Genomic DNA, 14,878 nt, shown 5'->3' on the forward strand with positions numbered 1-14,878 from the left:
GCATATGAAACATACTTATTATTTCATCAGAAAAAAAAAGAAAAACATGTGAAACGATACAAAACCATCTTGAAATGATACATAAACAGTAAAATATGCAAATTTTACATGTAATTTTAAAAAATTTTTTTGTAATTACATTTCATGTGGCTTATAAGAGACATCATTTTCAGTCAGACGAAAGACCTCTGACTTCAAAGTCAGTATCTCATTGAGGATTGCAATGATAGAAGTTTTCATTGCTAAATTGTTTGCTGTTTTTTTAATCCAGATATCAATTTGATCTCTATGCTTCATAAAGATCATTCCGCAAACATCATCAGCAGAAGAAAGCTGATTACCAATAATCAAAAGAAGCAAATCAAAATACATTCTTTCGCCAGCAGCTTTCATTGTTTGCGTCTTCAGTGAAATTATGATTTTTCCTCCTCCAACATTTTCTCCATATTCCCAAGCAGGTTTTATTCCTTCTTTAAAAACATAATAAACAAATTTCATAGGTAAGATGGATGGCTTTGGGATATGATGGCAAACTCTAACAAGCAATTGCAAAAATATGAAAAACAAAATTTCAGTGACTTATTAAAATAAAATAATCTCAAAAACACAAAACTGCCAAAATTCTTCAAGAGTTTTAATGGTTGAAAGCAAATGAATACACTTAAGCCATTCATCTTCTGATTTTGCTGATTTTGATCCTTTTTGTGGCTCGTATATTGAAATTGTCCATGAGTATCTTAAAGGATGAGGTTTTTCTGCACTCAACATGTTTAAATAATGGTATTAAAAATAAAAAATTTTTGCAGAAATAAAATGTTAAATGATAATATATATTATGACATTTTAAATGTTTTTATATCATCGTTAATAATCCAACACCTTTTTTATAATAATCATGTTGAAAAACAAAGGTTGATTATTAATTGAAAAATATGAATGATTAGACATGTTCTTATGTTTTGAGTTACAATAAAAATAACTGTCTCTTCCATTCACATGGGGTTTGTGGACCACACTTATTTCAAATTCCAGACATGATCGTTTTTTTATTTCTTAAAGAAGAATTTGCATGATAAAAAATATAAAAATAAAAACAAGTTGATGAACAAAGATATAAAAGCATGCAGTTATCGAACAAGAAACTAAAAGTCAGGGAAAAATCCCGCACAAAAGACGAAACTTGTATGCATGGGTTTAAAAATTAATACTCACTTTGTGCATCGCAAATATGCATTTCAAAGTGTTCAATTCTTATTCTGTTAATAATATATTTTTTCCACTTTCGCTTCAACAATTTTGAAATGTGTTCTTTCTCATTTTTATTTATTATTATTTTTTATGGAATAAATGGAATATCAAAGAACTTAAGCAAATTTCCATATTAAAACTTTTTCACAAAATGAACCAAAATATAAAATGGTAATTTGAAACGAAATTATCCATTTTTTTAAAAACCTTTCGTTATTAGGAGATTTGAACTTTTTGGTTTTTTTTTTTTTTTTTTTTTTTTTTTTTTTTTTTTTTTTTTTTTTTTTTTTTATTTATTTATTTATTTTTATTTTTATTTTCGCATCAATTGTTTAGCAATTGAGAAAAGAGATTTATTTCATTGATGCTGTTTGTGACATTTTTCTTTCATTTTCGTGTTCAATGAAAAAAAAAAAGAAAGCATTTATCCATTCATTCAATGAATACAATTTCAAATAATTGTTTTCTTCTCGTTTTAATAGACGATTTTAACGCATTAATGCAATCATTTTTTTTTCTTTAATATCAAGAGAAGGCAGATCAAAATTTTCACAAAAAAATCGTATGAAAAAAAGGTTGATAAAGTTAAATACTTGATAAAGCTTGAAATGAGATATATTCTTGATCAAAAGAAAGCAATAACAAAAAATTGTTTCTTTTTCATTCAAATATGGATATCCACAAAACAAAAATATATTATTCTTCACTTCATTTTTTCATTTCAACCTTCATCATAATTACCATATCAATAAACAAATAACTTCACATTTTTCTTGCTAAAGTCTTAGAAAATCCATCCCCCTCTTATCTTTGTCTCATGCGACTCCAAAATGGCTTATGCATTTGACATTTCCATCAGTTGAGCATGAAAGTGGATATAACACATTAGTTATTATAATTTCATCAAATTGTTTCTGTTCAGCTTTTTTCTTGAAAAATGGGTTCAAGAACATAACTCATGATTCCTCTTTTGCGTTAAAAAAAATCCACTACAAGCTCTCCATGTTCTTTTTGCAGCACCATTGAACATATATCTAAATTTTTTTGAAAAGTTCCTTTTGTTTAATTTTCAAATTAAGAAAAAATTTTGTATTTCGATCAAATTTCTGTTCCCACTTACGAAACTTCACAAAAATAGAAACAACAACATTATCAAGATTTTATTTTCTTGAGAGGAAAATTTGGGGAGTGGGAACAGAAATTTAATCGAAATATGAAATTTTAATTTTATTTGTAAATTAAACAAAAGGAACTTTTCAAAAAAATTTTGACATATAAAACTTGAGATACCACAAAAACACAAACAGCTTCATTTTTCCAGATAATAGTGCTTCATTATTTAAGTTGAAACAGGTGTTTTTAATCCAGCTAACAAGTTTATCGGCAAATGCAGAATATACGCGTACCGAAAGAAAACACTTCATAATCGATACGAAGAAAGGTGTTGCTATTCTTGATCATTCTATCGTTTTTTTATCTTGCGCAAATAGCTTGTTGTTTTTTAATGAATAATTTTTTTTCAAATTTTGAATAAAAAAATGGGTGAAAATATTTTCATATTATTTTTTATTTTTAAAAAAGTGTATGAAATTGTTAAAAAGAATAAATCATCAGACCATTCTGATGCATCTGCTCCATCATCTGCACCAAAATCAGTGTCATCATCAGGAAGATCATCCATGTCAGGGATTTCTTCCTCTTCGTTTGCCTTTTCTGGATCATTTTCATCTTCTTCAGCAACCATTTCAACGTTTTCGATGTTCAAATGAATTGCAGATTCAACAAGTTGATTTTGAGTTAGTAATCCCATCGAACGAACAATGAAAGATGCTATGTATTGTTGAAGAAATCTTGTTCGGATTCCATATCTGGGAAGATATTTCCGAAAGTGCGCCCAAAAACCTTCCACTGTGTCGGTATACAATGATTTATTTTCCGGATTGATAAAATGTCTCTTATAACAAACGGTTTTGTGAATAAAACCTTCTTCATCAAGACAATTATTTGCCTTCCATTCATCACTGAATATTGTTATGTAAGGTCATATGTGCTTTTTGATAGCTACTTGAAGAGTTTCCTTGTTCCTGTTTGGAACAACCACCATAAAAGATCTTTTGAAACGTTCTTCAGATCTTTCTACACCACCAAGAATCCAAACTTGCTTTTTCCTTTTTCATCTATAATATTTCCTTCTTCTCCACAATATTTCGTCAATTTCCACCTCCTTCCCCACTCCTCCTATTTTGATTGGATTCTTGAAAAGCACATCGACGCAAACTTCCCTGCAAATATTATAATTGCATGAAACGGTGTTTCTATCCAGATATAACAAAAAACAAGTTTGCCAAATGCTAAATTCCAGCAAAAACGCATGCATAATCTTTTTTATTGTTGTTTTAGCCTTTGATAATGTTGTTCCTTTTAATACAGATGTTGTTTTCAGGCACTTTTTTCACTTTCGAAAATTTGCGTTGTCTCTTTTGCGCAATAATTTTTTCATTTTGCAATGTTTGCATTCCCCAGTATCAGGAAGAAGTTTATGCTCGAAAATCCACTTCCAAGTGAGTTCCAAATTTGCATACAAGTAATTCATGTTTGAGATCACATCTTTTGTTTCTAATATCTTTGACATTTTCTTTTATCAATTTTTCGATCTCTCCCATTTTTTGAGAAAAAATTGCCAAAATTAAAAATTCAAAATATATCAACAACTCGTTTCCGCAAAGTCAGGTTTGCACACATGTTATTAACAATTAATAACGAATCATTCATAAAAATTTCAAGCGAATTTGAGAGGAAAGCGTATATTCTGCTCATGCTTAATTTTTATATTTCTGTAATTTAAGAAATTAAACGAAGTCAACCTTGCAACACTTGTCCAGTACACAATCTTTATTTGAGATCCATTTAGCATTATTCAAATTAACCAATCTTTCATTTCCATCCAAAACATCAAAAAATCATCATCACAGTTGAAATTGGAAATTTTGAAGACTCCAAAGTTGTATTTTTAAAGCAGGAAACACTTTTCTTGTACTTTGGGCACTTCAGGAATCTTGAATGTCCCCTTCCTTTACAGATATATTTGACTTTTTTGCAGTGTTGGCAAACTACAAAAACCTTAGGTAAATATTGTTGTATCCATTTCCAATATGATTCTTCAGATGAAAATGTCTCATACAGTGCATGACATTCATATTTGAATGGTTTTTTCCAAGACATCTAATTTTTAATCGATAAAAATTTTTTGATCAAACACATTTTTTTGTGATTTAAAGAAAAAATTACATTTTTTATTTTGCCCAGAAGATGCAAAGGGCAGACAAAGAACATAATATACTTAAACCTAATAAGCAACAGATTGTGAAAATGATTGAAAGAATCAAAAATATTCGGGATCCTTGTTCTATGCTTATGCCAAAATTTAAAGAGGCAGACAAAATTGTGGAAATCGATGAAGCAGCATGGAGAAGACGGAAATACAAAAAAGGTTTTAACATGGAATATCAATTTTGAAAACATTAATATTAATTTATTTGCTTTGAAAATAACTATTTTTTCAATTAGGAAAGCTGAAAAAATATATGTGGATATTTGGAGCTGTCGAACGAAAAGGCGAAGAATAATTTGGAAAAAAATTTATGGTCATTTTCCTTATCGAGAAAAAGAGACACTAATCCCAATAATAAAAAATCGAATCAAAGATGGAACAACAATAATCAGCGATAAGTGGAAAGCTTCCACTTGCTTATGAGAAATGGGTTACACCCACTAAACCGTCTGTCACAAATGTCACTACGTTGATCCTGTTTCGAAAGCCAATACGAACACTATCGAAGGAATGTGTGAACGTTAACGATCTTTTTTCCCAAGATATTGAGAAAGAGAGCGATTAATTCCTGGAGTGTTTTCAACGTACGTTATGAAAAGATCAGGTTTTCTTTCCAACGGAGAATTCATAGAAAAAGGAATAAATATTCAATCTGAAGATGAATTTGAATTGGAAATTGATGATGATGAAGTTGATGAAATTGAAAATATTTGTGATATAAATGAAATTTTTGGAATTAGAGATGAAGAAGATACTGAAGAAAAACTTTTTAAATCAGAAAGCGAGGATTCAGATCCATTTGGAGCTGTAACAGCAGAAGATTCTTCGGAATCTGAACCATAAATAATATTTTTTTTAAAAAATTTTTTTAAATTTTTTTCAATCTTTTTTTTACGCACATCACTTTTCGCAAGATGTTATGGACTGAACATTAACAGAATCCTTAAATAGAACTTTTGAAATCATTATAAAGTGAAAATTTTTGGAAAGCTTTTTGTATGTTCATGCCAAATTATTCATTTTGTTATTTTCGATTAATTAATGAACAATGTGTTATGTTGTGATCATTTTTTAAGTGGAATAAATACCACAACACTCACGTCACTGTATGTCATTGACGTAATTCAAGTCAGTAAGGCATTTAGCAAAATTTCATAATTTGGTACACATGGATACCTCACAAATATTTTATTCTTCATTAAAAATCCAGAACAAGTTTGTTAATAATTTTTTTGATATTTTTTCTTTTCATTTTCATTATTGTATTTTCAATAACAGTTTTTTATTCTTCTTGATCAAAAAAGTTCGAGATGTATAAAGAAACTGAGAAAATGCTCAAATCACACAGATGCGAGTGGATAAAACAGAAAAAAATAGAATACAGTTAGTTCACAAACTGTTTGAATTTATTGTTTTTTCTTAAAATAAATTTGGTTCAAATATTAAATTTTTTCATAGGTTATTATCATTCAATGCAGGAAGAATCAAACATTTTCAAATTTTCTCTTGATATTGAAAATCACAAAATATTTATTGCATTCACTCCTTTGCATAAAGACAGGATTGCAAAAAAAAATATGCACAGACTTTATATGTGTCTGTGTGAAAAAGATGGAGCTGCTTGTGGAATTACGGGAAGGAAGGACAACTCTTTGATTTTAAATCACAAATGTGATTTGATAACGATTAATCATATCTCTTTGTTTATTTCTCAGAAGTCCAATTTATCAACAAATTCTCATAAAAGGATACAAAGCCATCGAACTTCTCAAACAACATTGAAAGGAGAACTCGCTGAACTTTTCATCAATTTCGTTGCCCATAGAAATATTTCTTTTTTTTTTCGTTGCAACAAATGAATTCAATGATTTTATAACAGCATTAATAAAGTCATCACAAGCGAATCCACACATGAGCAGAGAAGATATTTTCCCTCGCTTTACAGAGAGAAATGTAAGTTAACAACTTTATAAAATAAATTTAAAGAATAAAGAAAAAGCTATTATAACAATGTATAACAACACCTTTGGAGTGGACATTGACGGATAGTTTGCCAGCAGATGCAGCGGAAAGAACACTTGTTGATAAAGAAAATTCAACAAATTCAAAAGAGCTTACGAAAAATGAAAAAACTGCAGAAAGCGAAAGCGAAAGCAATAGTGATGTGGATTTCATTTGCGATTTTTCTCGATAAAGAAGAATTGAAGTGTGCAATATTTATTTGGAAACAAAACGTTGAAAACAATTTGGGATAACACATTTTCTGATTGGTTTGGCAGGATTTTTGCATGTTACCGAGCAATGTTTGATCACATGTTAATTGAAAAACATAATAAAATAAAGGCTCAACGTGTGAGATTACTCATAGAACTTTTGCTTTAAAAAGAAAAAGATGATGTTGTTGAAAAAGACTTTTTCATTTTCAACAAGGATTTTGGTTCCTATTGCGAAATGCATACTATATTCTCCAACAAAGCTTACTGCATAACAACTTCTCCTCGCAGTGAATCATTTTGGGAGAGAATATTTTCTAAAGCTATCAGAATAATAGGAGATCGTCTTCACAATATTTCAGACAAAACACTTAATGCTCTTCTTCGTCTTTTATTTCTCATGGTGATAAATTTTTTCTGTTTTGAATCAATTGAATCGATCATTTTGTTTGTCACTTATTCATTTTCTTTCCCATATCGCTTGACATTTCCAAAAAACCGAAACACAGCTCGAGAATTCTTTTTTTTCGTTTTGAAAGAAAATAGAAGTTAATTAACTGAATATTGAATGAGCTGAAGCAAAAAGAAAAGGCGAAACATGTGATTTGATGAGTATAGAATCAAAAAGTGATAAAGATGAGGTTGAGTGTGCAGGTTCTGGTGGCGAGCGAGGTGTTGGATGTGGAGGACAGATGTGTAGTGTTCAGCAGTCTGAACGCAGTGGGTGAAGCAGAAAAATGCGTGGTTGCAGAGTTTCAGTTGTCCGGGTGTGCTGGCGGAGAGCTGCGTTTAAAGGACACAAACATCGGGTTAGAAAATGCGGAAAGCTGTTGAAGGAGGAAGAGATCGAGTTGACAGCAATGATGCGAGTTTGTTGGTGTTAATGCGTATTATGTGGAAGTGTGATGAAGCTGGAAAATCAGCGGCAAATGTGGTGGGGAACCTGTTGGTTTATTTGTCATGGCTGCCGAATGAGGAGATGCACGTGTTGGAGGCAGAAGATGATGAGTGTCCGGGGTGTGGGAGCACAGGGTCACCGTGTGCGACATATGAGCAGGTGGGGCGAACTCGGCGGCAGAGGGAGAGCTGCGCACGATGCATGTGGTGCGGATGGTATATGTGGAGAGATGATGCGATGTGTCGGGGTTTGCGATTGAGTCGAGCGGAGACACAGCGGAGAATGTGACGCTAGCAGGAAAAGTGGTCGGGAGCACATAGCTGGAGGTGCTGACGAACGAAGGTGCGTTGTCATGTTTGCGGATGTGGTTTGTGGTGCCGCAGGAGTTTCAGGGAGGGCGGATAGTGCTGGTGGGTTCGTTCGCAGCAGCAGTGTCGGTGGTGGAAAAGGAGTCGCAGTTCAACTTCACGGTGACAGGGACAGTGCAGTTCAGCCTGCTGGAGATTGTTCTGGGTGTGGGGGAGGTTGTAGGGTGCACAGTGACGGATGTGAGCTATGGTATTGAGATGTTTGTGTTTCTGAGAGAGGAGGAGAAGGAAAAGGAAGCAGCTGTGGAAGAAATGTTGAATGATGTGAAGATAGTGAAGAGAGTGAAGGGAAGGAGAAACGAAGTGTGGGGGATGTTTGAGGTGCGCTGGTGCAACTTCGCGAATGTTCGGACAGAGCTGAACGAGAGTGTTGCGAGATAGGGTTTCCAGTGCGTTGGGTACAGGATGGCAAACAGTACCACCCAGAGATGCTGGACATCAAAGAACGGGGGCGGATGCTTTACGGAGATTTGTGAGGGGAGCAGGATGGTTGTGGAGGATGTGGTGATGATGTTGTTCTGGGCAGGGGAGGGGGGGAGGTGATTGTGCGTGTGTGGAAGGAGCGGCAGGAGGTGTGGGCAGCGAAGAGGGAGCTGCGGGAGCTGCGGCAGGAGAAGCGAAAGAGAGATGAGCGGGAGCGGAAGAGGAGGGAAGAAGAGGAAGCGGAAGCGATGTGGGAGGAGTGGGCAGCAGATGCAGAAGAGAGGGCGCAGCGGGAGCGGGAAGAGCTGGAAGAGATGAGAAGGAGAGAAGAGGAGGCAGAGGTGGAGGCAGAGGCAGAGGCAGAAACAGAAGCAGAAGAAAAAGAAGCAGAGGAGCGAAGAATGGAAGAGGAGGAAGAGGAGGAAAGAAAGAAAAAAGAGAAAGAGAAAGAGAAAGAAAATGAGAAAGATAATTAGAAAAATGAAACAGATGAAGAGAAAAAAGAGAAAGATGCAGCCTGAATTGAGATTTCAAAAATAATATCAATATATTCGCTTTTCGCGATCGAGGAACTGAATTGAGAAGCAGATTCTATTAACACATATGTTAAATGGAAGCTTCAACGCTTTTTTTATTTTTTTCCATTTTGATGAATTGAAGCAACATTATTTGAGTGCTCATTGACTGTATTTTCTTTAGAGAAGAAGACTCAGCTTGCAATGCAGGAATCACAAGAGATGCAACAGAGGAAAGTGACAGAACAAAATGTGCAAAAGCAAACACTGTTGAATGCGAACTGTCAGACAAAGAATCAAATGCCTCAGAAGATTCAGCACGTGAACGTTCACTTTGGATGAGAAAGACATTAGTCACTTTGAAGAGCCTTTTGCGTTTGGCGAAGAAACAACATTGACTTCGTTTTGTTAAGCTTCTCCTTCTGTGATAAAAACACTTGAAATAAGATGGATCGACAGAACTTATCTGAAAAGGAGAAGAAAGAAGATTATTGGAAATAACACCAAATGAAGCAAATATAGGGATTGACCTAACAGATATGGAAGATGAAGACGAAGAAGATGATGATGAGAAGAAGAGGAGATGGAGGAGGAAAAAATTGGAGAAGAGGAAGAATTCAACGGAAAAAAAGAAAAAAAAAACGAGATGACGATGACGGTGATAATTGTGAAAAAAAAGAGGAAGAAAATTGGAAAGGTCAAAACAAAATGCCATTAAGCACACTAATACATCATTCAGACAAAGAAACATTTTCCATAAAAAGCGGAGCAACGTACAAATGAAAATAAAGAAACAAAGGTCTTTATTTTTTTGAAATGTTCCTTTTGTTTAATTTTTAAATAAAATAAAATTTTCACATTTCAATTAAATTTTTGTTTCCACTTACGAAACTTTAATAAAATGGAAACAATAACATTGCCATAATTTTGTTTTAATAGCATCGAAATTTGGTGAGTAGAAACATGAATTTGATTCAAATTTAAAATTTTTGTTTTATTTGTAAATTAATCAAAAGGGAACTTTTCAAAAAAATATGACAAATAAAGAAAACAGAAAACAAAGCAGTTTAAATTTTCAGAAATCATCTTTTTATTGGGGAAAAATACGGACTTTCAAGCATTTTTTGCGCAGGGTGTGGAAAATTTGTTTCACTCATAACTTTTTTAAACTTGCTCAGATTTCAAAATAAATAAGATTTTCTTGTCCATTAACGGGAAACGTTGATATCAAAACATTACGTTTAGTAAATTTTATCGAATATCTAAAAATGAACCATTTTTTTAACATATTTTCTGATAACAAAAAACTTATCAGAAGTGCATGATTTTTTTAATGAAAATTCCTGTATTCAAATATTTTGTCACAATTAATAAAAAAAATTTTTTTCCTTAATAATTGATAATTATTCATTGAATCAAATTTGTTATCTGACATCGTGCCAAATGATTATTCTTGTTAAAATAGACAATAATTTATAAAAAAGAATTAATTTTCTATTGCAAAAGACAATAAACATTTTGAAAATCACAAAAAAATGTCGATTGTAGAGAAGATTTTAGTTCACAATAATTCAATCAAGTCTTATTCCTTTCAAAAATGAATATGAATAAAAATACAATTCGGAAAATAATTCAAAAAATGGAAGGATTTTGTGCTTTATTCACGTTTTATGTTATGACATATCTCAAAGAGTAAAAAAGAATTGAAATGAATTAATTATTAATTAAGGTTTATTGATTGAAAATTGTGCTTAAATTTTTGTCACGAAATTTTTTAATTATTGGAAAGTGTTTTATTTATTTCGAAGCATAATTTTTAATAATTGTTGGTTTTCATTAAAATAAATAAAATAAATTTGAAAAAAAAAATAGAGGAACTAACTGACGTGAGCTCACATTTTTAAATGTGACGCAGATGTTTAAACAACTCATCACAACACAAAGAAAAGTTGGATATTTTTAATTAATTTATTTTTTTTCTTTTTTTCTTTCTTTCAATCATGTTGATTTCTTCCGTTTCTTTTTCAAAATCATTTTCAATTATTACAAATTCTCTCTCTTTTGTTTTTCATTTTATCCTCGGACAAATTTTCATCATTATCATTAAGATGTTTTTTTTTTCATCATTTCATTTTTTTGTTTTTCAATTTTTTCTTCTTCTTCAATATTCAAACGTTCTCACAAATTGCTCAGAAGCAACTCATCAATCAGTTTTCCTTAGAAGTCGAATCTGTTTGAATGAGTTGAAGGTCGATATTCCGATGTTTCTGGCAGCTTCATGAGAATCAATCCAGATTCATTATGAAGAACTCCACTTGTTGCAAAGGCTTTTTTAAAACACAGCAAGTGAGAGGGCAGTATGAATTACTTGAGGGAGAACATCCGCAAGAGCTGTTCTTTTTGATGAAGATGTTGACGAAGATGGAGGATCATATTTTGTTTGCAGTTCTGTTTTGAGAGCAGCGAAGAATCCTCATTCAAACGGCTGAGAGATATGTGTGCCGTGAGGAATCAAGGTGACGACGTAGATTTTTTCTTTTTGAAATTCTCTCCAGATTGTAGGATCTGCGCGAGAAGTGTGTGAATCGATGAGAAGCAAGCAGTGAGAGTTTTCCAGTGACATGCGCTTTCTGCGATCGATTATTCCTTGAAGGAGTGTTGTATGTGCGCACTTTTTGAATTGATTGCCGCCCATCCAATCACTTCCGTTCGGCCAGATATCCAGAGTCTGTGACAGTAGCGGCTTCATTTCATCAGGAAGACTTTTGCTTGGCCATAGAATCACAGAAGGAAGTGCAAATCCATCAGCAACCACAGTAGCAACCAGAGTAGAATTCGCCATTTTTGTGGTTCTTTGCGAAATCCTGGATTTTCATTTTTAGGATGAACCACGCTCAGCTTTGAATTAGTAGGAACTCTCAATGATGACTCATTTATTTTGAATATTAGTTCTTTGCAGTATTCATTTTTTTCTTGTAAGCCGTCCAGTAATGAATACCAGGGCTGTTGAACACTTTGGCACGACACCGTAAGGTGATTTACATCAACATTTTTCGGTGAACTTCTCTTCGGCTCGGGATGGCGCTTCACAAATAAGCAAGCTGTTCCCATTGAAACTTTAATGTATGGGGCGTCCTCGTCATCTGTATCATTAATCACATTTTCCATCAAATATATTAATTAGGATTATTAATTATTTAAGAACAACAAACCAGTTCGCGAACTTTCCGAATAGTCAAACAGCTTCCAGATCTTGATTCAATGATAATTTCATCCTGAACAATTAGTTCTTTGTCTCCTATCACATATTGCGGTCTTCCAACTTTTGAAACCAGCCTTTTGCTTCTCAGTGCTCGAACAGCGTTTTTGATCCTTTTGCGTGAGAATTCCATGGAATTAACAAAGTCTTCAAACCTTTTAACTCCATCCACTTCAATGAGCACTATTCGCCCCAGCAGATTGTTCATCCTTGTAGAATTCTCAATATGATATCTTCCATCGTGATAATCGCTAATCTGCGATTCTTTGTTGTTCCACATCATTTTTCATGTTTTTTTTGATGTTTGCGAGTGAAAATGCTTATTATTTTCGCTTCATATGGGTGATTCTTTTAGAAAAGTCACAAATGTTTAATTTTCAAATATATCAAAAATTTCATATTTTGCTCAAATTTCTGTTAACTAATATCAAACTTCACTTCAATCAAATCTATTCATTGATAATGCTATTTCACATATTCATGAGAAGATTTGTGAGCTGAAACAGAAATTTGAGCAAAATATTTAATTTTTGATATATTTGAAAATTAAACATTTGTGACTTTTCAAAAAGAATCACACATATTTGTGAAGATTTTTCAAATCATAACTTTTTTCTAATGTGTATTTTTTCGAATGATTCATTGATTTTTGAGAGGAATTATTCGTTTGAAAGGAAAAACTTTCGAAAATTGTTAAAAATAACGATGTCAAAGATTATTTTTTATAGAAAAGTTTTCACAATAAAAAAGTTTTAACTTCTCGGCGCTCATTTATCAATTTTCAAAGGGAATTCGAAACCGATAATTATGATAGGAAAATTTTGATTTCGAAAATAATTTCCCATATACACTGTATATTTTAGAAAAGTTTTGTTTCGTAATATTTCTGGTAAATTGAAGTTTTGAAATGAGTTTTTAATGAATTGGGGAAAAATATGGACTTTCAAGCTTTTTATGCACAAAGCATGAAAAAATTGCTTCACTCATAACTTTTGATCGCTTTCTCAGATTTCAAAATAAATTTGATTTTCATATCTTTAAGCAGGCGTCATTGTTATCAAAACATAAAGAAAAGTGACATTTCACGAATGTCAATTAATGCATACATTTTTATTACGTTTTTTGATCTCAAAAAGTCAATGAATAGTGCATATTTTTTCAATGAAAATGCATGAAGTGAAATATTTTTCCCCAATTAAATAATAAAATTTTCACCAAATATGTGGAATGAGATTTTTTCAATTCATTTCAAGTGAGATCAAACAAAATGAGATAATGAAGTTTTCAAGCTGTTTCACATATTACACAACTGAAAAAATAAGTTCGATAATGGTTGTTTGGAAACAAACTAAAAAGAAAAATCCCATAAGCCGCAGACAAAGAATTCCAATTAATTCTATTAGAGAGAATACAAGGAAGAAATATTGAAAATGAAAAATATTCAGTGAATAACTTTGGTTGTTTCATGGAAGTTGGTTTTACAAAATGCATAACAAAATTGGAAAAGTGCTGATGATTATTCTCTTTTTTTGTATTGGGATGACAATGAAACATGGAAGTCTTCTGCAAAATATTCACAGGCACTCAGTTGGTTTTTGGAACAGTACATGCAGATATGCTTGCACACAATACCTAATAAACAAGCCTTACCAACTTGGAGGTGAAGGCAAGACAGTAGAAATTGATGAATGTTTCTTATCTTATTGAAAATATTGAAGAGGAAGGAAAAAAAAGCAACAATGGATCTTTGGTGCAATCGAAAGAAGAGAGGTTCAGCGAGTTGGAAAAAAATGTTATGGATCGTCAAAGATCGTTCAAGGAACTCTTTGTTACCAATTATAAAACAGCACATATTGCCTGGAACAACTGAAATGAGTGCTTTTTGGAAAGCATATGCAACATTTGCAAAAGAAGGATATTTACATTAAATTGTTATACACGATCGGCATAATGTGGATCCTGCAACAGGAGCATTCAGAAATACGATTGAAGGAGTGTTGTGTCTTTTCAGAGAGTTTTTATTCCTCACCATAATAATTTAGAAAAATCAATGTTTATGATATTTTTGTCAAAAAACGAAATTGTTTTTCACCTTTTTTTTAAATAATGAAAGTGCTGATTGTAAAGTTTGTTGGTGGAATAGATACAATTCCATCGTTGCATTTATGAGCTAAAGCGAATTGGTTATGAAAGATAGAAATATAGCTCCACTTTTTTGCACGACTGTTCTTCTCACATGATTGGCAATAAATCTAGTTCGGATGCTTCAGTAACTCTTTGCCAAACAATTTTGACATGCCATTAAGAACGGATCTGTCATGCCCAATTGTGTAATTTGACAAATATTACTTATTCGATGAGATGGAATGGCATGTTGAACATTCCAAACAGTTAATCAAAATTTGTTTTTCGCAATTTAGGTTTATAATTTTGTTGATTTTGAAGAGATGTGTAATTTTTATAAATGCTTCGACTGCATTTTGTTGCTGTCTGCTTCCTTTACTAAAATAATCGTCCCACATATCAATGAATTGATTTGTCCATAGGTCAAAAACAAGAAAGTTTGAAAATAAATTGTAACAAATTTTGTAAAGTGTTGAAGCCAGACAATTATTGACTTTGT

The 14,878-nt window shown here is 32.3% G+C and overlaps 3 protein-coding genes across 3 annotated transcripts; 1 reads left to right on the top strand and 2 right to left on the bottom strand.

The window, feature by feature from the left end:
• Positions 1 to 135: 135 nt before the first annotated feature.
• Positions 136 to 768, bottom strand: MONOS_18127 (putative translation initiation factor 4E; the record flags this gene model as incomplete). The annotated part of the gene is made up of 2 exons (XM_067871115.1): positions 136 to 535; positions 614 to 768. 2 exons carry the CDS (start codon positions 766 to 768, stop codon positions 136 to 138), a joined length of 555 nt encoding a protein of 184 aa, XP_067721439.1.
• Positions 769 to 7,841: 7,073 nt separating this feature from the next.
• MONOS_11075 (uncharacterized protein) lies at positions 7,842 to 8,957 on the top strand (the record flags this gene model as incomplete). The annotated part of the gene is made up of 3 exons (XM_067863577.1): positions 7,842 to 7,937; positions 8,074 to 8,372; positions 8,585 to 8,957. The coding sequence occupies 3 exons, from the start codon at positions 7,842 to 7,844 to the stop codon at positions 8,955 to 8,957; spliced, it is 768 nt and encodes a 255-aa protein (XP_067721440.1).
• A 2,512-nt stretch (positions 8,958 to 11,469) lies between these two features.
• Positions 11,470 to 12,538, bottom strand: MONOS_11074 (uncharacterized protein; the record flags this gene model as incomplete). Its single annotated transcript, XM_067863576.1, has 4 exons — positions 11,470 to 11,860; positions 11,995 to 12,139; positions 12,238 to 12,368; positions 12,411 to 12,538. The coding sequence occupies 4 exons, from the start codon at positions 12,536 to 12,538 to the stop codon at positions 11,470 to 11,472; spliced, it is 795 nt and encodes a 264-aa protein (XP_067721441.1).
• Between the last annotated feature and the right edge of the window lie 2,340 nt (positions 12,539 to 14,878).

This window comes from Monocercomonoides exilis (genome assembly GCF_001643675.1).
Source record: "Monocercomonoides exilis strain PA203 chromosome Unknown scaffold47-789622, whole genome shotgun sequence".
Lineage (NCBI taxonomy): Eukaryota > Preaxostyla > Oxymonadida > Polymastigidae > Monocercomonoides > Monocercomonoides exilis.